This window comes from Lonchura striata, chromosome 15, assembly GCF_046129695.1.
Source record: "Lonchura striata isolate bLonStr1 chromosome 15, bLonStr1.mat, whole genome shotgun sequence".
Lineage (NCBI taxonomy): Eukaryota > Metazoa > Chordata > Aves > Passeriformes > Estrildidae > Lonchura > Lonchura striata.
In genome coordinates this window covers 3,669,899-3,690,211 of record NC_134617.1, presented here as the reverse complement: position 1 = coordinate 3,690,211, position 20,313 = coordinate 3,669,899, and the positions used below count along the sequence as shown (strand labels likewise).

Genomic DNA, 20,313 nt, shown 5'->3' with positions numbered 1-20,313 from the left:
GAGTTTTGCACAGTGAAAGAGACCGTAAAATTACTTTTCTTGTGTTTGCACAAAGAGGGATTTGTCAGCCAGAGTGAAGAAGAGAGAGGGCAGCAGTGTGAAAAGTGAAGAAAGGAATGAAGTCTATGTGTATTAAAAATTGTAAATAAATGCAAACATGTATGCCTAGAAAATTAAGGTCTGTGTATGATTCAGAGAGAATTTATCCTAGAGAAGGGGAGAGTAAGCCCACAGCTCTTCTGCTCCAGGGATTTTTTTTTTTTTAATTATTGACAATTTATGCAATCTGGCTCTCTGCTAAATATAATTTTATTAGCATGCGAAGACACTTGGCAGCAGGAAAATAATGCTGGTGAGCTCACAGTTTTCAAGACAAAGCATTCTCTAAGAGAAAAGAAGGGAAAAGACTGATTTGGTTAGAAGATCCTTGCAGCTTCTGCCCAAAACCAGCCTCCACCTGCCATCTCCTGGGTGAAGGCTTAAATGGAGCAATATTCCCTACCCTCAGCTCCTTGTCTCTGCTTTCCAAAGGAGATGAGGCATATGCAGTCACGCTGTTCATCAGCTCTCCCATCACCCTCCCACAGTAACCCCTGAGAGAGGAGGAACATGGCTATGGAGGCTGGGGAGGGGACCAAGGCTCCTGCTGTCACCCACCCCCTGGGATGGGCAGAGTCGGGCAGGAGCAGTTTTTGGCTGCCCAGCATGTGCCAGTTTGCCAGGCAGGACGGGGCAGAGGAGCTGTGGCTGGCAGAGACAGGAGGACACAACCCACGGAGCCGTGGGAATCGCCTTTCTTCCCAGGAGGAGGTGATGCAACAGCTCAGGAGAGCAAAGCCACACATCAGGCTCCAGCACGGCTAGATCAAAGCATTTTTCTGGGTCTTATGGAAGAAAGAATCCAGCCAAAGAATGGTGCTGAGTGTTATTTTATTGAGCAGAGACAGCAGAGGGAGGACAGGCTGCTCCCGTGTCCGCGGTCGAGGGCGGCTCAGCTCCTGCTGCTCGGTCCAGGCAGGACTCAGCATTTCCCCAGGTGCTTCAATCTTATTTTCCCTCCACTTCTCCTGTAAAAGGAGGGAGAGAGACTTAGACCAAGCAGCAAATGACAGACACAGCAGTGTGGGACAGAGCTCACTCACCCCAACAGGCCTGACTTGTGCCAGAGTATGTCCCTGGTACCTCACAAGTAACACCCAGCTATTTTCTCCTCTCCTTGTTCTTCTCTGATTTGCCCTAGGATAAGGCAGCCTTGGCTGCACACTAAATGTAAGGATTGCTAAGGCAAAAACATTTTGCAAGCACATTCCATCCATCAGGGATGGCATCTCCTTTAAAAGGTGACAGAGCTTAGGAAAAGGAGAGACATCCTGTTCTTCCTCTGAGATCTTGTGTCTTGTTTCACAAAGTTCATTCAGACTTTTCAGGAATAACTTGGCATGGCTCAGCTCCCACATTCCTCCAGCACTTCTCAGTACCCAGGAGTGTGGGCAGTGAGAGCTGCAGCCTGTGGCACACAGTGGGAATTGTGCATCAATTTAGTGCTTGTGGAAGGTACAGGCAGGATGCATTTGCTTCCCAGGCCCTGTGCTGCCTCTCAGCATGGCAACCAGCAGCCTGCAACGCCCAGAAATGAATTAAAATTAACTTGTAGCACACAGCTCTGCTCCAAGGAGGAAACATTCCTCTTGGCACGGTTCAGAGGCTGGTCCATACAAGAGGGGCAGCCTGGATACAGGGCTTCCCCCCATGAAGATCACCACTGGACCCATGGAAATGAAGGCAAAGCCTGCTCTTCCAGGGCCCCCAGTGTCACTTACAGCACTGCCTTGCAGAAGGCACACTTGTTCCCATACGTGACGCCATCCGTGCCGCAGTGAGGGTTGGACTCCCTCGTGCAGTACACGCTTCTGTTTAGGAACTCCCTACAGATCTGCACAAGGAATAATAATTTTTAAAAAACCAAAACTTTCAGGACCTCCGTACTTTTTGTTTCACTTTCCAAATCGGACCCAAGGTCATTAATGTAAAGCTTTTTCTGACAAGTTCTGACACTGTCTCTTTTCTGACAGAAAAAGCCCTTTCACAAATTAACAGAAGCAGCATTTCAGGGGAATTTTGGCCCGTGTTTGAGGAAGGAAATTGTAGTCACCTGGGAGAAGTCTTGATCTCCCAACAATAGGAGTGGATTAGCCTAGGCATGCACGAGAAGAGTCAGCACTGATGCTCTGTCAGGCACTCTGAGCTGAGCTCCCTCCCTGCTGCATGACTTCAGGTGTCTTGCGAAACGCTGCACTCACTTTGGTGCTTGCTAAGCTCCTGCTTTCCCAGAGGAAGGAGGCAGAAACAATAGGGAAATCCCTGGGCAATTAAAAATTATGCCCAGGAAGTGTACAGGTATTTTGCCTCTCTACAAATCCCAGGGATGAACTAAATTTGGGGGAATAGGACACTCAATAATCCGTTTGCTTCATGAGAAGATTGTATAGTCAAAAGTCAAGTCAAAAGTGGTGCAGCACATAAACATTTGCTAAATCAACCATTTATTTCCCTGCTCTACCTGCTAACGTGGCCACACAATATTCCCCAGGTAGAAGTGAACTCCCCAGCACTGGGAATACTTGGAAGGACCCACCTGATCCCAGCAGACATTAAAAACTGTTTACCCAGCACCAAGGTTTTGGTTATAAAAAACATTTCTCCAAAGTGAAACGCCATGACTGGATGTGGCACTCAGTGCTATGGTTTAGTTGACAAAGTGGTGATCAGTCAAATCTTGGATTCGGTGGTCTTGGGGGTCTTTTCCACCAGTAATGATTCCATGGTTTTATTAAATGCAGATTCAGCAAGCAGAAACAGCAGCACTAACCTCTTCAATCTCTTGACCTGCTACATCTGGAACTAAAAGGGAAAAAAAAAAAAAAAAAAGGCAAATAAAAACCAGACAGATTTTACACGTCAGCATTACTTTCTGATAAAGCCTGAATTAAATTCACAAACAAGTTATGCAAACTACAGTGAAACATACTCCAGGTTTTTCCTACTCCGTCATCCCTCATGGGGGAAGAGGGGGCAGGAAATACATTATCTGAATTGCTTTTCAGTATTTTCCTATTTTGAAAAATGCTACTAAAATACCATGTAATCATTCATTCAGCTGCTAACTACACCTCAGACACATAACCCAATCTCCTGGAAGGCAGCCACTCCCGGGGAAGCAAGCTGCCATATCAGATGTGGAACCATGCTCCCAGAGATTTGAAACCCATGTTGGCTTTTAAGGCCTTTAGGCTCCTGCACCTCTGAACAATGCACGTGGCTGCTGCTGCTGACAGGAGGGGACCCTGGAGCAGGAAATCTCGTGGTTGGGTTCATGCTCAGCACAGCCCAGACACCCTCCCAGGACAGGCTCAGCCTGGTGAGATACACAGAGACGTCATGGGGTGACAGCAGAACAGGCAGCACCGGTCAGAACCAGCACCAAAATCCCCTGGAAGCACAGGCTCTGGGCTTGGAGCTCAGCAGTCCATGCTCTTTTTGTTTCTTCTTGGCAAAGCTGGCAGGCAGGAATGTGGGCTGAGTCAGAGCTGTGAAATGGGGCGACCCTGTCATGTCTCTAAAGGGGAGCCTGACACTGCAGGGTGGGTTGATTGAAGAGCTGCAGATTCTGGGTCACAGCAGAGTGGGATGAATACCCAGCATTTGGTGAGGCTGTACCTGCTGGTCAGCAGGGTCACTGCCAGCTGTGGTGCTGCTCAGGTGGCTCTGGGCAGGAGGGGAAGGACCTTGTCCTCCACTCATCCCTCTCCAGTGGATGAGGGACACCCAACCTGCAGTCAGCTCAACCCTCGTTCATCAAACCTTCCTTCTTCTTTTGCTATTTCTGTTGTCCTTTGGTGTTTTTTCCTGGTGCTGGCACATTTACTCTGTCCTCAGGTTTTGCTAGGCTCCTGTAATGTTGAAGGCACTGGTATGGCTATCTGCATATTATTTACAAAACAGCTCATTAAATATTTTTTATAAATATTACATGAAGCTACAGAAGAATTTGTGATGATGCCTCTTGACATCTGTTTATTTTACTGGAGATCACAGGGTTTGCTACTATTCTGCCCGGCCTTGGAAGGAAGAATCAGCCTTCTGATGGAACCCAGTCCCAATTAAGACTCAATTAGAGACAGATGAATATTTCATAATGAATAATGTGTACAAAGCAATTCACCTCTTCTCCATGCACAGCTTGCCATTTTCTCAAGTGATTTCTTTATTCAAATTATTCACAAAAAAACAAGTATAAATATTTCTTGTTCCACATATTCTTCAATAACTGTTGCCACAGACCTTGCAGAGCTGGGTCAGCTGGACTCAAGCAAGTGATAACACTGGCATGATCTATAGGTTCAAAAATCATCACTCAGCTTCCCCACATCATCACAGAGATGTGTAAATCTCCAGATAAATAGTTGCTGGATCCTTTTAATTTGCCCTCTTTGTTCTGACTCCTTGAGGACATTTGAATTTAATTTTCAAGCTTTTCTCTGCAACATCAACGAAAGCTGAAACTTTCATCTAATTACATCTCCACATCTCCAAGGAAAACACAAAATACCAAGATGCTTAGGATCAAAACAAGAGCAGATGACCTGGAGGTGAGTGAGTTTCTTCTCTAACTGGTTCAGCAAAACTCTCCAGTGAGCACTTGTACCAAAAATTCATAATTACACTCTGCTTTGGTATATTTGCTGAAGAAGTACTCAGAATTTGCTCACTCTGTCTCCCAGTGACACGTCCACTACATTATCCACTGCAGAGGCACACGAGAAGTGGAAAAATGTCATATGAGTGAGCAAGTCCTGCAGGTATTTTCTACTTGCTCAGTTTTATCTTCAAGCCTGTCAGCCAGTGATCAAGACTCTCCAAAATTTGTTGTCAGGAGATGTTCTGGTGTTTGATTTTCTTTTCTAGGCTAGGGAAAAGATCACTTACCCGTGAAGAAAGAGAGCAGCAGCAGGCTGAGAAGCACTAAGGCACCTGTAGCCCTCATGCTGCAGGAAGCTCTTTAGCCAAGCCAAGGTCGGAGCAGGAGGTGCTGTCTCAGTCCCAGAGCCCACAGTGCACACAGAGCTGCCTTTCTATGTATTTATGTGCCTGTCCACAGATGTCCTCATTCCCCACCTTAATTGTGAGAACTTCTCCACTTGGTTTCTAAAGCCATTATTGGTCCTGGCCAGTTTATGGTGCTTTAAGGAATGCTGCCCTGTCCACATCAAACCTAGAAAGGGATAATTATATGAGTGATAGACGTGCTTGTAACGTAATTATTTTTTTTTTTTTCTAAATAGTCACAGGATTCTCACAAGGGTGAATTTTCAAAGCAGTGATTCATCAGGGAAGCTGGTAATTTTCATTCTCTGGGCTCTCTCCGAATGCCAGCACCGAGGCTCTGAGTGCGGCGTGATGACACTCACCAGACGTTACGAAATAAATCACAGCATGAGAATGTGTTGTCTGTGAAACCAATTATACGTTGTTCCCTGGCTATTTTTGAGGATGGTTCTAAATTTGTGGAGTTGGGGTGGAGAAGCTCTGGGCTGTGACATGCTCTCCTCGCCGTGTGCACAGTCCCAGATAGAACTGCTGACTCTCCTCCCTGAACTATTTAAACCCGAGCTGTCAATGTTTTTCCAGTTTCTCACATTCACAAACATATGTTAGGGCTCTGCTCCCACCGCAAGTGGCAGTGATGGGAATTTGATGGGGAATTGGCAGATCCAAGCTCTATTTCCAGCTGAGGCTGTGCAAGGATTTGTGTTCACGCACACCAAACACCTCTCCAGATAAGAATAAGCCTAAATTTTAGTATGTTTTCCTGAGGAGGCAAGGCTTAGGAGACAAATATGTGTAGATATATCTAGGTTTCAGTTCCCCCAGTGAATTCTGAATACACAACTAGTTGCAGCCAGATTTCACACAGGAGTGGAAAAAAAAATTAAAAATAACGATCACATTTTTATACCTTTTCTCTAAGCAAGAGGAGGAAGAGGAAAGATGCTACAAGCATCCCCAGCCAGCTTCTGCAGGAGATCAATGCTATGGGTGCCCTACATCTGGGAAAGCACCTCAGTTTGCAGCTTGCCAGACATCTTAAAATCCACAGAGTGGCAGAGAAACCGTGAGTGACAGGCAAATCCTGGGCTGTCTATTAAGGGTGATCTCACGACGCAGCCTCTCGTGTAATTTAGTTATCAAACCCGTCAGCCGCAGCGCCGTTCCCAGCCACGCTCAGTTCTGCCGCTCGCAGCACTCCCTGTTTGCCTTTTCTGGTTTCAGACGTCACCGCTCGTGACCACAGCCTCGATGCCTCAGTCCCTTATCTGCCCAAATAATATTTTGGTTGCTGCAGCACAGCTGGGCTGGCTCCAGCCTCAGCAAACCAACCCCTTCCGGGCTGAGCAGAGGGAAAGGCTAAATTACCAGCCAGGTGATTATTGTTGCTGCCCGTTTCCACTTCTTTGTGACGCCTGAGGAGTGGCAAGGAAAGGCACTTTCCCAATGTGTTCTTCAGGAGCACTTGTGCCTCTTGCTCCCCTCAATCCTGCCCATGCTCTGGATGTCCTCTTGAGTTTGGTAACAAAACATCTGATTTAAAAGCAAACAAGGGCCCAGGCTGCACAGCTGGGCCACAGAGAGGGTTGGTCTGCTTCAAAGAAGAGGTGGCAGATTTTGCAAGGATCCAACAGGCTGGGATGGGGAAAACATCAGGATCAAAGGTGACTTGGTGGCAAAATGCTGTCCCTTTCAGGGACAAAAGAAAGGCACCTGGACCTCACTGTGCAGCCTAAGGGGTGGCTGGGCAGAGTCTTGCTGGTGTTAAGCTGAGTCCCTAACCTGTGCTGGCCACTTTTTAGACTTAAATGCTACAAACCTTTCCATTTTCTAATGTCCTTGCTAGAGGCTTATGAGACAGCCACATATTCACCATTTGGCCCCATTTTGCTGCGGGTGAACTCTTCTCTGGGCTTTTCCAAAGCCTTCTGAGCAGGTATCTAACTTCCTCAGGCACAAACTACCTCTGAAGAGGGGACTCACCATAAGACTTTGCCATTGAAGATAATTTCCTGCTATGGCCAGAATTCACTGGTCTGTGGCCACTATGTGAACTTCTTGTCCAAAAAGGAATTATAAAACAATTCAACAAACCCATCCATTTTACTGTTCCTTTTACTCCTTTTACTGTTCCTTAACTGTTTTCTCAGACACACAAGCAGGTAACTAGTGAGGACTCTTGTGACTCTCCAATTTCTCTCTCTTTTCTTAGAAGCAGGCACAAAGGTATGATGTGATTTATACTACCTGTAGTAACACAAAAAAAATCCCCCAAAATAAGAATTTCCATTCTTCTTCCTGCTCTCTGTGCTGGTTCTAGGGAAGGACAAACCTCTTACATTCTGGTGGGGAGCACCTACAAAATCCTTGGTCAAGAAATTATCTACTTCAGGAAACAAGACCAAAAGAAGTGTCTTGAAACTTGCAGATTTTGTCCTAAATATCAGCCTTAGCAGCAGGTGTTCTTTTACATAACAAGAGAATGGGAGGTGGAGAAAGGATGAGGAAGGGAGTGTGTGAGCCATGGCACTTGGGACTTTTTTTGCTTGTGCTGTTTGCATATTAACTCCTTGACTCACCCAAAAAGATAGCAGATCATCACCAACAGTCATATATGTCATTTTTCCTGCAGTGCACGCTTCAGGTTCCCACAAAGATGTTATCTTCACACTTTTTTTCCCCAGATAAAAAACACATTTGAACTGCTAGCACATCTTCTTGCCCTTCTTTCCTGGAGTTAGAAAACCCAAGACCTTTTCCTGAAGGGTCCTCTGCCTCACCTCTGCCTCACATACCATCAGTACAGCTTTTTAGATCTGTCCTCCAAGAAGCTGAAAGCCTGAGCCCAGTCTAATTTCTCCTCAGGTTCTCATTAGGCTCATTACAACCTTGCATAGCTTGCTGCAATTTTCTGCTGATGGGCACAGTCTCAGTGGACACACCCTTCAAGGAAGCAGCAGTTCCTAATTTTCTTCCCTATGAGAGACCTCCTCCCTTTGCCATAAGCCTCCTTTTTATAAGGCACCACCTGACCTGCCCCTTGTCCAGGTGTGACCAGATAAAGCTGATCACACCCCCTTTCACACTTCCCCAGCACCATCCCACCAGGCCAAGGCCCCAGAAAGGAACAGCTCCTCCAAGGTCCAGCACTGTGACAAAGACAAATCCATTTACACTCTGCAAGACTTCAAAATTAAATTCAAAGATGTGCTATTTTATAGCATTTCTGATGGTTTCTACAGAGTGACATTCTCTCTTGAGGGCTTGGGCTGGTGTTTTGCTCTTTATTGTGGTTTATTTCACCACTTCTCCTGCCTGGCAGAAAAGTTCCCAAAAAGCCTGAAGACCATTACCCTGCCTAGAAAACAAAACCAAAATTAAAAACCATTCCATGGCAAAGATTGTGGCTGCATTTAATTTATTGATCAATCAAAGCAGAGACTGGTGTATAACATTTGAGGGAGCAAGGAAGAGCATGTTTGATTGAAGAATTTGGGAGGGAAATGTCGTGTTGAAGGGTCCAGCTCCAGCGCTTAGCATTCGCCTTGGTGCCTGACGAACAGACCTCCAAAGCTGCGTCTGAAGAGAGAGAGGGAGACCAAAATTAGAGACATGGATCTCATCTTTATAGCCTGACTTTACCCAAATAAGCCAAATGCCCTTGTGCTCTCCAAGTCATAGAGTACTTTGCTTAATGTTCCACCTCTTTTCAGATTCCTCAAGTTACACGCTTTCATACGTTGAAGAGATTTGGGACAAACCCCATAATTTTGGACACCTCCTACGGTCACACTTTCAATCACCCTGGCAGGGAGGCAGTCAGCAAGGCTATGAGCCTGCAAGCGGGGATCTGCTTTTAATTGCAAGGGGAGGAGGAGAAGACTCACTCAGGCTTAGGATCCGCGGCGCCTGGGGGGTGGCAGAGGAGTGAGCGTTGGGAGAGGAGCATGGGGTAGGGATGGGAGCTAACGGGAGCTCTGGGGCTTCCACCCCAGCTGCCACAGCTGCATGGGAGCTCCTCTGGTTCATGGTGAGCTCTGTACTTACGAGACGGCGTTGCAGAACTGGCACTTGTTCCCGTAAGTCCTGCCGTCGGAGCCGCAGATGGGGGTGTACTCGGAGGTGCAGACGAGGTTGCCGCCCTTCTGCTGGAAAGCGCTGCAGTCGATGTTGACAGTGTGCTAATGGAACAAAAAACAGGGTTTAACACTTCTGTTCCCCGTATTTTCCTACATAAGTGCTTTGTGTTTGTTTAGTATTTTGTGATGTGGCAAAGCATGAAAGCGCTTTTCAGGAGCAGGGCTTCTGCAGACTCAGAGAATGTGCTTGCCTGGAACAACCTGAAGTAGGGAGATGGTGGAGGCAAAAAAAAAATCTAATAAATATTACTATGAGTAGTTGAGTGACCATGCTGGTATTTCCAGGCTGGCTCTCCCACTGGCTGCTCTGGTTCAGCAGACAAGAAGTGGCAAGTGGACAGAAAGGGGGTGGTCACAAGCCCCAGTGCACTAAGTTCTCCCACCCAGGGAATCACTGCTACTAGTAGAGCTCCTGCATCAATGACACAGCGTCTCTTGCTCATCCAGTTTTGCAGTAAATGAAGGTCTCAGCACCTTCTGCCTGCTGTTCCCAGATCAGAGAGGGGACCAAATATCTCAGCCATGGATTAGGTTCCATACCTAATCTGGTATGGACCTGGCATAACTATTTTCCTCAAGTCCTATTTCCATGCCAAATACACCAGGACAGCAGAGGCATTTCTATTATTCAGCCATGAATTTGTGTTACAAAATGTAACAGCAGTTAAGAGTGCAGATTTCTGGCTTTACCTGGTAACACTCTCCGTAGTTCCTCAGGTCCACTTCCAGGCCGCTCCTGTGTGGGGAAAGCAAGTGGAGAATGAATGAGCACAGTGCAGCTGCTCCGTGAGTCAAACTGCCCCTTTATGCTCCAAATGCCAAAAAGAGCAATACTTGTGCAGAAGCCCTGTCCTGCCCTGGGCCCTTCACTTACGCCACAGCAGTACAGAACTGGCACTTGTTCCTGTAGGAGATGCCATTGGTGCCGCAGATGGGGGAGTACTCCATGGTGCAGGGGATGTTGTAACCACTGCCAGGCTTCAGGAAACCAGTACAGTCGACCTGAAAGTCACAGAGCAGCATTTGAATCTCTGCTCCCTTTTGCAGCAGCCCTTTGTAATGGAGTGTGGTGCAGGAGACATTCCCCCCTCTAGCCAGAGCTGCAAGAAGAAAGGGGATTCCAGCCACAGTGTGGTGGATTTTGGGGAGCACAGATGAAATCCTGCCTGTGGGTACAGCACCAGTGTTTGTTCTGAGGTGGGCTTCATCCCTGTTATCTTGGGGATTTTCCCCCTGAATGCCACCATGAAGGATCCTTGCCTAAAATACCTCACACCTTTCAAAAATTGAGTTTACACTCAACCTGCTGCTCCTGCAATTACTCTGAGTATATTGAAATGGGAGTCATTGTATTATGTGAAATTGCACAGCCAGAATGTTTCTCTTCTCTCTCTCTCTCTCTCTAAACTAAAATAGACATTCTTTGTCACTTCATGGTAGCTCCATATATTGATACTAACTCTAGCTTGTGATAAACATTCTGATAGAATACATTTTTTTCTGTTACAAAATTATAGTTTAGTTGAAATTCAAACTTCTGGGGATTTCTTAGCTACAATAAGCCTCTAAGTCTAAATGTAAAGGGAAGTGTTTTCATAACACTGAACAAAACACTCCTGAAATAAAAAAGTTTCCTTTCTAAACTCTAATGTTACACAGATCTTTTGCCTTTTAAAACTCACTGATTTTAGCTGTTCAAACAAAATGCAAATTAAATTTCCTGCAAATCTGAAATTCTTCATTTTCACCCCATTTCTGAGAGCTAGCAGTTGTGTGGGTCCAGTACAGGACCAATCCTAAGCTAGGTTTGTGTCTGGCTCTCACCCATCAGGGGAAGGAACCAATCTCTGACTGTACCTTAACGCATCTTCCATCGTGTTTCTTGTCAAGAGCACGGTTGCGGCTAGAGGCAGAGAGGGAGAAGAAAAGCAGGGATTAATCTTTTCATGCCATGTTGTCATCTCAATCATTAAGTCCCTCCACCCGTAAAGCCTCAGCAATTAATCAGATTCTGGAGCTTTGACACGGAAGATCCCGGGCATTAGGGAAGACAGAAACTTAAGAAAATTCTAGTCCACCCCACGATTAGTCACAACCCCAAGGGCTTCTGCCTGCTGCTTGAAGTGGAGGTGTAGGTGGTCAGGGGACTTTCTACTCACAAGAAGTCCCTGCACAGGGAGCACTCGTTGGGGTAGGTGCGGCCATTGGTGCCGCACACGGGGTCGTAGTTGCGGGGACAGACAACGCTCATGGTTTTTCCAGTCGTCATGTAGGCGCCGCAGGAGGCCTGGGAAAGGGGACTCGTCATGTCTCCAAACACACAGAAGGCTGTTCTTGCCCTAATCGTGTTTTTGCTGCATTGGGAGGCTGCTCTGAGGAACCTCTATGGCTCCTCCATGGTGAAAAAAGATTTATATATCGAGTATCTTACAGCATAACAAAAGCACCTCTCTGGCGTTAAGACTTAAAGTAATTTTGGTGAGAATTATGGGCAAAAATGATCATTCCTTGGGGAATTAAGACAGGGAAGATATTTAGGCAGATATTCAATAGTCATATAGATTTTCTACTGGCACTCTGTGCTGTGCTGACTCGCATTCTACATTATTAATCACTGCCTTTTTAATCATCAAAGTGCTAAATTATCTATCTCTGACAAAGGTGGTTTCTTCTGTTGGTAAAAGAGGTGCACTTAGGGGCACTTCTTTCTTATTCATTTTCTCTTTTTTTTTCCCCCTCATGCATTCCCTGACATATAGTGTGAGTATGAATTATTCATCTAGACTTAGAAATCAAGACTAAATGACAAAGATCTAATACTCACCCGTCTTTGGGCAACAGCAAGATCTACAATAAAAATAGAAATTATAAAATGTAAAAGTTGTATGATGTCCTTCGCTAAAATTCCTTTGGAAATATCAATTTCCCTACAGATTAACCAAATACACCTTCTCATTACCAGGAAGTGATTATCCTCCCAAATGTTTCATCTACTCCAAGTAAATGCAAAGTGATACACTGAGATTAAAAAAAATCGCTTATTTGTGAAACCAGAAATTTTGACTCACTAAACAAGAAATAGGACCTAGAATTTTATCCTGCCTCAGCACCATAATCCCCACTAAGGCTCAAAAGATTAAAGCATAGATCCCATGAGTTTGTCTGTACAAGGGTGAAGTTCATTCAAAAGAGAGGCCGCGTATTCCTAAACCATCACACCCCCAAGAGGCTGCATCCCTCGGGATGCACGGAGACAGGGAAAGGATCAGGTTGGTCTAGACCAGCACAGAGTGTAACAAAGGTGACAAAAATGACTTACCAGAAAGGCAGCCAAGAAGGACCAGCCCCAGGAGGGCAGCACAGTTGGCCATCTTCATGCTGGCGGTGGTGGTGGCGGCTGTTCCGTGTGGGTCGGTGCCGGAGAGTCCGTGGATGGTTCTCAGCCTTCTCCCTCCCCAGTATATATATGCATCTCCCCGACCTTGTGAAGTCATCACCAGAAAGTAATTATTTGCTCTGTAAACTAAGAAAATTGTATTGATTACTGAGTTGAGCTCCAAAGAATACTTGTTTGTTAGAGAGATGCCTAGAAGAATTAAACAAAAATGTGAGCTACACCCAGCTTGTTAACAAAGGCGTCTTGCTGTACAATGAGTGATTTGTACTTTCCAAACAGGAGCACTGTCTCAATAGAGGATGTTATGAAATGGAATATGGAAGTTGGGGAAGGAAAAAAGAGCCCGTTTGTTGGAAGTGTTTGACTTGTACTCACCATATCACATATGCTAGACAGGAACTGGGCTCTGGGAGACTTTCATGGTACAGCAGAGTGGGGTGCCAGGAGGATGGGACACTCTAAGGTTTTACTGACATCATATCTGGGGTCTGGAAAGCATCAGTGCACTTTAAAGATGCTGAAGTCTCAGTGAATCTCTCCACATTCTCTTCTGTAATTTCCTGGTACACTGGATTTCTCACCCACAGAAACTCATCATGAGAGAAAAGCACCACAAAAACCCCCAGAAGTTTATTAGACATTTCTGTGTAGGAGCAAGAGTTATTCATCTCTTGGCAATGAGCATGAGTCTGATTAAGAAATTACGAGAATAAGTAGCTTCAAATCTGTACTGGGATAATGTTTCCTATTAATGGCAAGCAACTGGTATTCTGTGCAGGTGAAATGGGCTTGTCAATACTAAAGGCATTCCAGAAAAAATTCCAGTAACTGCAAACAGAAAGAGAGCCCTTAGGCTTCCCCCTTCTCCCTCAATTATATGGCATTAAATTTTGAGTGTCAGCTGAGAGTTGTGTTTTAGGGAAGATAAGTGATAAATAATGTGCTAGGCTCTGCTAAGTGGCTCGACTCTATCGCAAGTGTATGGAAAAACAAATAGGGGATATTGCATAAAATAATAAATTTTTGATTTAAGGTAGTCACGGAAGGAAGTGACGGATGGAACTTTTTTGTGCTTCAGAAGAAGCTTAATTCATACATGTGGCTTAAAGGCAGCCTGAGTTTTAAATAGAAAATCAGAATTGGTTTTCTTATTATCCTGGGAGATGTTCAACACTTGGCATGAGCAGATAAATCATAAAAACGTAGCTGAAAGTGTAAGGGAACAGTAGTCACAGAATGGAGCTTGTGGGATTTGGTCTGTTTGTATCAATGAAATCATTTTCCTGAAAAATAAATGAATAATGCTATTTGGATCTCTTTCACAAATATCACAAGTTGAAGGGTTCCTTTGAAAGTTGTTTCTGTCGCATTCTTAGCATCCTGAGCAAGTTGACTTTCAGATTCCTTGTACTGATTGTGAGCACATTTGGAAAGGAAGCGGTAGTCACGGAAGCATTAATATTGATTAATCTCCAGGGGCAGGAATGCCAAAGTCTGAAAACAAAGCTTCCTCAGAACTTGCACCAGCCACTAGTGGAGGTGCTGCTTGCCAGCCCCATGGCTGGGGGGGCTCCAGGAGCAGAGTCTGTCTCTTCTCCAGCCCTGTGACCCAAACAGCCTCATACCCACCTCCAGATTTGAGATCCCCATTAGCAGGAGCTGTGCTGCTTCTCCTGTTGTGTTTCCTGCCAGGCTGAGGCCAGCAGGAGCTGCTGTGCCTGGCAGTGTCTGCCAGGGATGGCATCACTGATGTTGGGCCAGCACCTGCTCTTTCATTAGTGAGATCCGCTGGGAGATCCTCTCTGCCCCATGTGCTGCCCCTGAGGGTGTTGGTGGCCATCCAAAAAGCTCTTCTCCTTCAGCAGCCCCTGCCACTTCCCAAGGCAGCAGGGAGGAAAAGAGAAACGAGGAAAGAGCCTTGCTACAGGGTCTGAGAGAAGGGATGGGAGACAAAGCAGTGTCCAGGGCAGGGCAGGAGAGCTGCTGGCACAGGTGTGACAGGGGATTGCACAAGGAGCCCCATTAAGAGGAAACAGAGGGAATGGGACAGCAGTAATCACAGGAGAGTGGATGGACTGAAAACAGGCACGAGGAGCAGTGAAAAACAGCAGTACTCACAAACAGTGAGCCTTGGAAAGTGGCAAACACCTGCTGCAAATGGGAAGGGCAAAGTGAAGCCACCTGCCCAACCCCCTGGGATGTGTGTGATGGTGCCAGGCTGTTCTCAGAGGTGCCCAGTGACAGGACAAGGAGCAGTGCCCATGAACTAAAACACAACAAGTTCCACCTCAACAGGAGGAGAAACTTCTTTCCACTGAGAGTTGCAGAGCACTGGGACAGCTGCCCAGGGAGGTCATGGAGTCTCTGTCTGGAGTCATCCTAAACCCACTTGGACATGTTCCTGTGTCACCTGCTCCAGGTGTCCCTGCTTTGGTGTGGGTTTGGACTAGATGATCTCCAGAGATCACTTCCAACCCAAACTATCCTGTGATTCTGAGGTTCAGAAATACGATGGAGGGCTCAGTAAAGTGACTTTGGGATTGTTTTAATGTTACTACAGATACAAGATCCATATAGAAGCTTAAATAAAACCCTTAAATAAAATGCTTCCTTCTATTTCAGACTCCTAGAGGGCAAACATTCAGGAAGGTTATGGCCTCATGAATGGGATAAATATTGGCCATCATATGACGGGTCCTCTTGTATTAAGGTAAATTTCCAATAACTCTGAGTTTCTACTCCAGCAGTATTTTTTCCCATAGCAGTGAGGAAGATTTTCCTCTGGTCTTGAGACTTCCTACCTCAAGTAAATCCATAACCTACCACAACCTAAAAAATTCTTCACAGATGATGCTCCCTGCTTTGGTTTAAAACTTGCCATAGTCTTTTGGCTGCTGTCTTTATTATTATTATTATTATTATTACTAAATACGGGGTGGATGTGTGCACGCAAGATGTTGTCACGGGTGGGAGAACAAAGGGGCCCCGCCGCAGCGGGGCAGGAGGAGCGAGCGCCGGGCGGGGATGGGCGCAGCCGCTCCCGGCCAGCTGCTGTTCCCGCACCTCTGCACACGGGGGCAGAGCTGGATCTTCTATCCGAGCAGAAATTCAATTTACAGCCGGCAGAGCCCCTGCTCTAAGCCGCACTCACCTATTATTTCTCCTCGTAGTTCAGCTATCTGATTGCTGCCTGAATATCCCCAGTCTTTTAAGCATAGATGATGTCACAGGCAAGGGTGTCTGGAATAATTTGACTGTCTGGAAGCTGCATGCTAACAGCATAAGGCTGAGGATCCCAATCCCTCAGTGAATCTCAGCTCTGCCTCGCTGCAATAGCTCTGATACAGCCAGCCTCCCAAGACACCCACAATTAATTCACTTTTCAAACATAATTTTATTTTTCTCCACATCAAGAAAGAATGCAGTAACAAACCATTTCTCCTGAATGAAGCCACAGAGAGAAATTGCATTAACAGAAAGGTCTAGACTGGCCTGAGGTATATTTTGGCCAGCAACAAGTTGAACAATGCACAAAAATAGAAGGAACAATATAAAATAAAGAAAACAGAATAAGTACATGCAATATGTTAATCAGGTTGTGGGGTAATTGAATGGCATTTCCTGAATCCAAAACATCAGATAATGACATAAAGTGCTGAGGTACTGCTCAAAGAATTGTACCATAAAATACCTTGGCAGGCAGACAATGTTTCCTACCTTGAATTTCCTGGAGGGAGAGTTAGATTAGTAATGGTGAGAGGATTTGTGCTGCTGTGGCAGGATTTTATTGAGAAGCAATAAAAAAAATTATTTCCAACGAGGTGCTCATAAAGGAGAATTCTCTTCCTCTCCATCCTAAGGAGCATCCAGGATGAGCTGCTGGGGCAAGAGACTGGGGATTCTACTGGAGTTCTGTTCTGCCCTTGGTCACTCCTGAGCAACCACAGAGGATTTATCATTTCTACTCACAATTTCCCCCTAATTGCCTGCTGGATTTTCCTGATTGGCAGACATGCCCCTGTCAAGAGTCCCTCTGAGCATCACTGGGATCTCCAGCATGATCAGGAGCTCTGCTTGTCTCCAAGGCATCGCGGCTCCTGAGGGCCATCCTCATCCTCCCTGCTGCTGCTCAAGGAAAAAAAATAACTGCTGCAGCTGGTGCTCTCCTACCCTGGCTCCCACACTCAGCAGAGAGGGAGAAGAAGGAGACTGAATGTGCCCCACACCCCCAGCACTGCCCCCCAGAGCCTCAATTTATCCTGGTCCCCAGAAATGGCATCAGACACTGAAAAGCCATCCCACACACAGACCTCCCCCTCACCGGAGGGACACTCCAGCCCCAGGAAGGGACTTGGCACTAAATGGCTGCAGAGAGTCATGTCTTTTGGAAATAAATAGTCTCCTTTTAGAGAGCTTCTCTCCGCAGTCTCTAGGAAGTGACACATTGTCACTTAAGATCATTAACTATTTGACTGTGAGACTGCTGCCTCTACAGCACGGGCACGGCAGCGCCTCGCTGCTAATGAATAATAAATTAACACTGTGACTCTGAGCCTTTCCTTTCATCAGCCGAGATTTCCAGAGGCCGGAGAATCTCAAAGGATCCTCTACAAGCAACAGTCAAGGTAATTACCTTCAACCAGCAGCTAAGTGATGGGTGAGGTGCCCGGATGGGCTGTGGCAGTGGTTGCCAGCATCCCCTGGACATCGGCTCTGTTAGCACTGCCTGCCCACGGGTTTCCTGCAATGCCCCTCAGCAATGAACCAACACGGGCAGCCCAGAGAAAACACCCTGGCACATTGCTCTGGGGAGCAAAGCAGATTGCAAAAGGCCTCCTCTCACCTGGAGGTGGGTTTTCAATCCTGCTTGCGAGGTGCAGGCAGCTTGGAACGTGACCTCCCTCACATATTCTCTTGCAGGTGTAAGAAATTGGGGATAACCCTGGAAACTGAAACAGGGGTGAGCAGCTCACTGTGCCAGCAAGACCCCTTCTGTGTGACAGAACAATGCCAGAACACCTCAATTACAAGTCTGGGGACTGGCTCTAATGATGTTAATGTTCAGGTTTGCCCGGGGCCCCTTCGTGCTGCCAGGCCACAGAGTGAGGCTGGGCGAGGCTGCAGGTGTTTGTTAGCAGCACCTGGGGAGGGAGGCAGCTCCTCTCAGCCAGGCAGAGAGCGATTCAGATCCCCTCAGAGCAGTAAATGGGCAGGAGCACCAGGCTGCATCTCCAGCCTGGGCTTTCTTTTGGAAAGTCAGATGAAGTCAGCCCACAAAAGCTGCCCATTTTGCTTTTGTGGTTGGGCTTGATATTTTTGTAGCTCAGAACACCATTCTCCCTCACCCTGCAATTTGCCCATTAATTCCCACACCCCAGGGTTGTGGCAGTGGTATAATCATGCAACATATTAGGTAAAACCAAAAATGAGACTAAAGGATGACATAAATGCTGGGTCTTTTTTTTTATTATCAGAGGTTTCACGATTGATAGGAGGTTTTCAAGGGTCAGGTCGAGGGTTTAGGAAGTCATCTGCCATGGGGAGCATTGCCAGGGAGGGGTGTTCTTTCTCAGCTGAATCCAGTCGAGAACTTAACATGCATTAAGAGATCTCAAGCCAAGACCTCCACGGCTTCTCCTGCAGAGAAAGAAATCAGTACCTCAGAGACAGAACATTTGTTGGTCTGTCCCTCTGCACCACAGAGGGACTTATGAACTCTCTTCCACATATTTACTTTTATTATTGACAAGAAAATTTCTTATTTCGAAAGACTAAATAGTCTGTAGGAAACAGGCTTTGTTTGCTGAGAGAAAGCTCTTTTGCAAATCACTTAAGAGGAAAACAGAGAACACTCCATTGTCTCTTTACATCTGAAAGAAAGAAGTTCCTAGCAGGCTCTCCCAATAAAAAAAAAAAATTACCCTTGCTGGTGAGAGAAAAAACAAATGAAATAAAAGAATTTTACTTCTCCAACCTGTCTCCAAGACTGATTAGCCAGTTTAAGCTAAGTTAATTCACCACATAGTAGGTGAAGAGATTTATTCCATACGTACAGGAAGGCATTGCAGAACGTGCATTTGTTGGGGTAGGTGACACCATCAGACCCGCAGTGGGGGACATACTCCATGGAACACATATCCCTGAGACCCTTCTGGTCCCTGCAGTAGACGGATGCAGCCTGTATTCACAAAAAAAAAGAGCTGTCAACCAAAGCTGGGCGAGAAAGGTGACATTAGGAGGCCTCACACACCCCTTGATCTGCCCCCTAACTGCCCAGGAGCAGAGGCTGAGGAAGAGCCCAGGGACAGGGAGGATGCAGGGGAGTGCTGCCTCCAGCCATGCAGAGCCTCTGTAACCACTGCAAAGGATGCTGCAGCAACTTTGACAACAACTTGGACATGAACTGAATACTGCCCTGCTTGTTGAAACTGTCACCAGATGAAAATGGCAATTTCACCCGATAATATCTGTGGCAAATATTGCTCAGGCAGCTGGGTGCCTCAGGATTTCGAAAGGCTCCGTCGTGATGTGATTAGTAAAGATTTATACAGAAACTGCTTTAAGGAAAGAAAAGATGGAGAATAGAAAAATTTGTCCCTTACCTGCAGAGCATCAGTAGCTGGAACTAAAAAAAAAAAAAAAAAAAAAAAAGAACAAACGAAATATGTTACAAATGCAATTCATGGATTCTGTTAAAATCTGAGAACGCATGCCCTGAATACATATCCTCCAACTCCCTGTGTGTTAGCAAATTATTCTTAGACAAAAGGAATTTCAGGCAAAATGTTGTGCCATACTGTATGTTGATTCTGTAGCATTTTTTTTAATAAGAGTTACAGTCAAAATGGGAAAAGCTGTGTAAAATAAAAGAAGAGAAAGGCATTTTCTATGGTTCAAAGGATGGAACAGGACATGAGCTCAAAGCAAAGCAAATTATTGAGGCAAACAGGGACATAAAGCAGACAAGTACACGGAGAAAGCATCTTATATGCATTGCCAATATTATTTTAAAATAAGAATAGTATTTAGTGAGAGGTGAATTTACAAAGCTTCTACAGCAGTTCAGGCTCTCAAACTGCACCTCGGTTCAGGGTGACTACAAGAAATGTTCACTTTCATTCAGTAAAATTATTTGTGTTCCTGCAACATTTCAGAGGTTAAATACTGGTTGTCTGAGTCTCCGGGTTGCACCACGTACATGTCACTTCTTTCATTATGCATAAACTAGCACTGAGAGTAGAGCTGTTCCCACAGTTGTTCTTACCCACTCAGTTCTGTTGCTAAAATATTACCCCATAAGTGATAGTCTCTGATGTCAAGTCTTTTCAACACTATCTTTCTAGGAGTAAATAAGTCCTTGCAGAATGGAGCTCTTTCCAGTCTGAGGATGTTTTTTTGTGGTTTTGAAGACAGCCAGCGCTTACTCCAAGGCGGAGCAGGAGGCAGTGGAGCCACTCACCTGAGATGCAGAAAAGGGCCAGAGAGAACAGAAGCAGCACCCCCGTGATCTTCATGGTGGCTGGATGAGCTGTGAGCAGCAGAGCTTGGCTTTTGCTCAGGAACCACAGCCTGGATTCTGTCCTCAGGTGGCAACCACGCTTATATGTACGCCTGCACCACTGGGGGTGTGTGTGTGTTTGTGCATGTTCATATTTGCCTTATCCACCCTTA

The 20,313-nt window shown here is 45.9% G+C and overlaps 3 protein-coding genes across 3 annotated transcripts; all 3 read right to left on the bottom strand.

Annotated features, from left to right (window-relative positions):
- Positions 1-913: 913 nt before the first annotated feature.
- Positions 914-5,070, bottom strand: LOC110470838 (serine peptidase inhibitor Kazal type 6). Its single transcript, XM_021530777.3, has 4 exons — positions 4,987-5,070; positions 2,870-2,901; positions 1,821-1,933; positions 914-1,067 (listed from the first exon to the last, which is right to left on the bottom strand). The coding sequence occupies exons 1-4, from the start codon at positions 5,042-5,044 to the stop codon at positions 1,022-1,024; spliced, it is 249 nt and encodes an 82-aa protein (XP_021386452.1). The 5' UTR covers positions 5,045-5,070; the 3' UTR covers positions 914-1,021.
- Positions 5,071-8,507: 3,437 nt separating this feature from the next.
- On the bottom strand, positions 8,508-12,649 carry LOC110470837 (double-headed protease inhibitor, submandibular gland). The gene is made up of 8 exons (XM_021530776.2): positions 12,565-12,649; positions 12,070-12,092; positions 11,405-11,532; positions 11,103-11,148; positions 10,120-10,247; positions 9,936-9,981; positions 9,154-9,287; positions 8,508-8,685 (listed from the first exon to the last, which is right to left on the bottom strand). Exons 1-8 carry the CDS (start codon positions 12,620-12,622, stop codon positions 8,640-8,642), a joined length of 609 nt encoding a protein of 202 aa, XP_021386451.2. The 5' UTR covers positions 12,623-12,649; the 3' UTR covers positions 8,508-8,639.
- A 5,441-nt stretch (positions 12,650-18,090) lies between these two features.
- On the bottom strand, positions 18,091-20,235 carry LOC110470836 (ovomucoid-like). The gene is made up of 4 exons (XM_077786752.1): positions 20,102-20,235; positions 19,245-19,267; positions 18,696-18,820; positions 18,091-18,279 (listed from the first exon to the last, which is right to left on the bottom strand). Exons 1-4 carry the CDS (start codon positions 20,154-20,156, stop codon positions 18,234-18,236), a joined length of 249 nt encoding a protein of 82 aa, XP_077642878.1. The 5' UTR covers positions 20,157-20,235; the 3' UTR covers positions 18,091-18,233.
- Positions 20,236-20,313: the final 78 nt, after the last annotated feature.

Bases quoted from the DNA above. Each gene is read 5' to 3' on its own strand.
- LOC110470837 (XM_021530776.2), bottom strand. From the start codon at position 12,622: ATGAAGATGGCCAACTGTGCTGCCCTCCTGGGGCTGGTCCTTCTTGGC. The intron at 10,248-11,102 runs GTACAGTCAGAG...TGTGACTTTCAG, and splicing joins ACGATGGAAGATGCGTTAAG to GTCGACTGTACTGGTTTCCT. The intron at 8,686-9,153 runs GTAAGTACAGAG...CTCTCTCTTCAG, and splicing joins CAGTTCTGCAACGCCGTCTC to ACGCAGCTTTGGAGGTCTGT.
- LOC110470838 (XM_021530777.3), bottom strand. From the start codon at position 5,044: ATGAGGGCTACAGGTGCCTTAGTGCTTCTCAGCCTGCTGCTGCTCTCT. The intron at 1,934-2,869 runs GTTAGTGCTGCT...TTCCTTGTGCAG, and splicing joins CAGGTCAAGAGATTGAAGAG to ATCTGTAGGGAGTTCCTAAA. The intron at 1,068-1,820 runs GTAAGTGACACT...CTCCTTTTACAG, and splicing joins GCCTTCTGCAAGGCAGTGCT to GAGAAGTGGAGGGAAAATAA.
- LOC110470836 (XM_077786752.1), bottom strand. From the start codon at position 20,156: ATGAAGATCACGGGGGTGCTGCTTCTGTTCTCTCTGGCCCTTTTCTGC. The intron at 18,821-19,244 runs GTAAGGGACAAA...TTGTGAATACAG, and splicing joins CAGCTACTGATGCTCTGCAG to GCTGCATCCGTCTACTGCAG. The intron at 18,280-18,695 runs GTACGTATGGAA...CTTTCTCTGCAG, and splicing joins ACGTTCTGCAATGCCTTCCT to GAGAAGCCGTGGAGGTCTTG.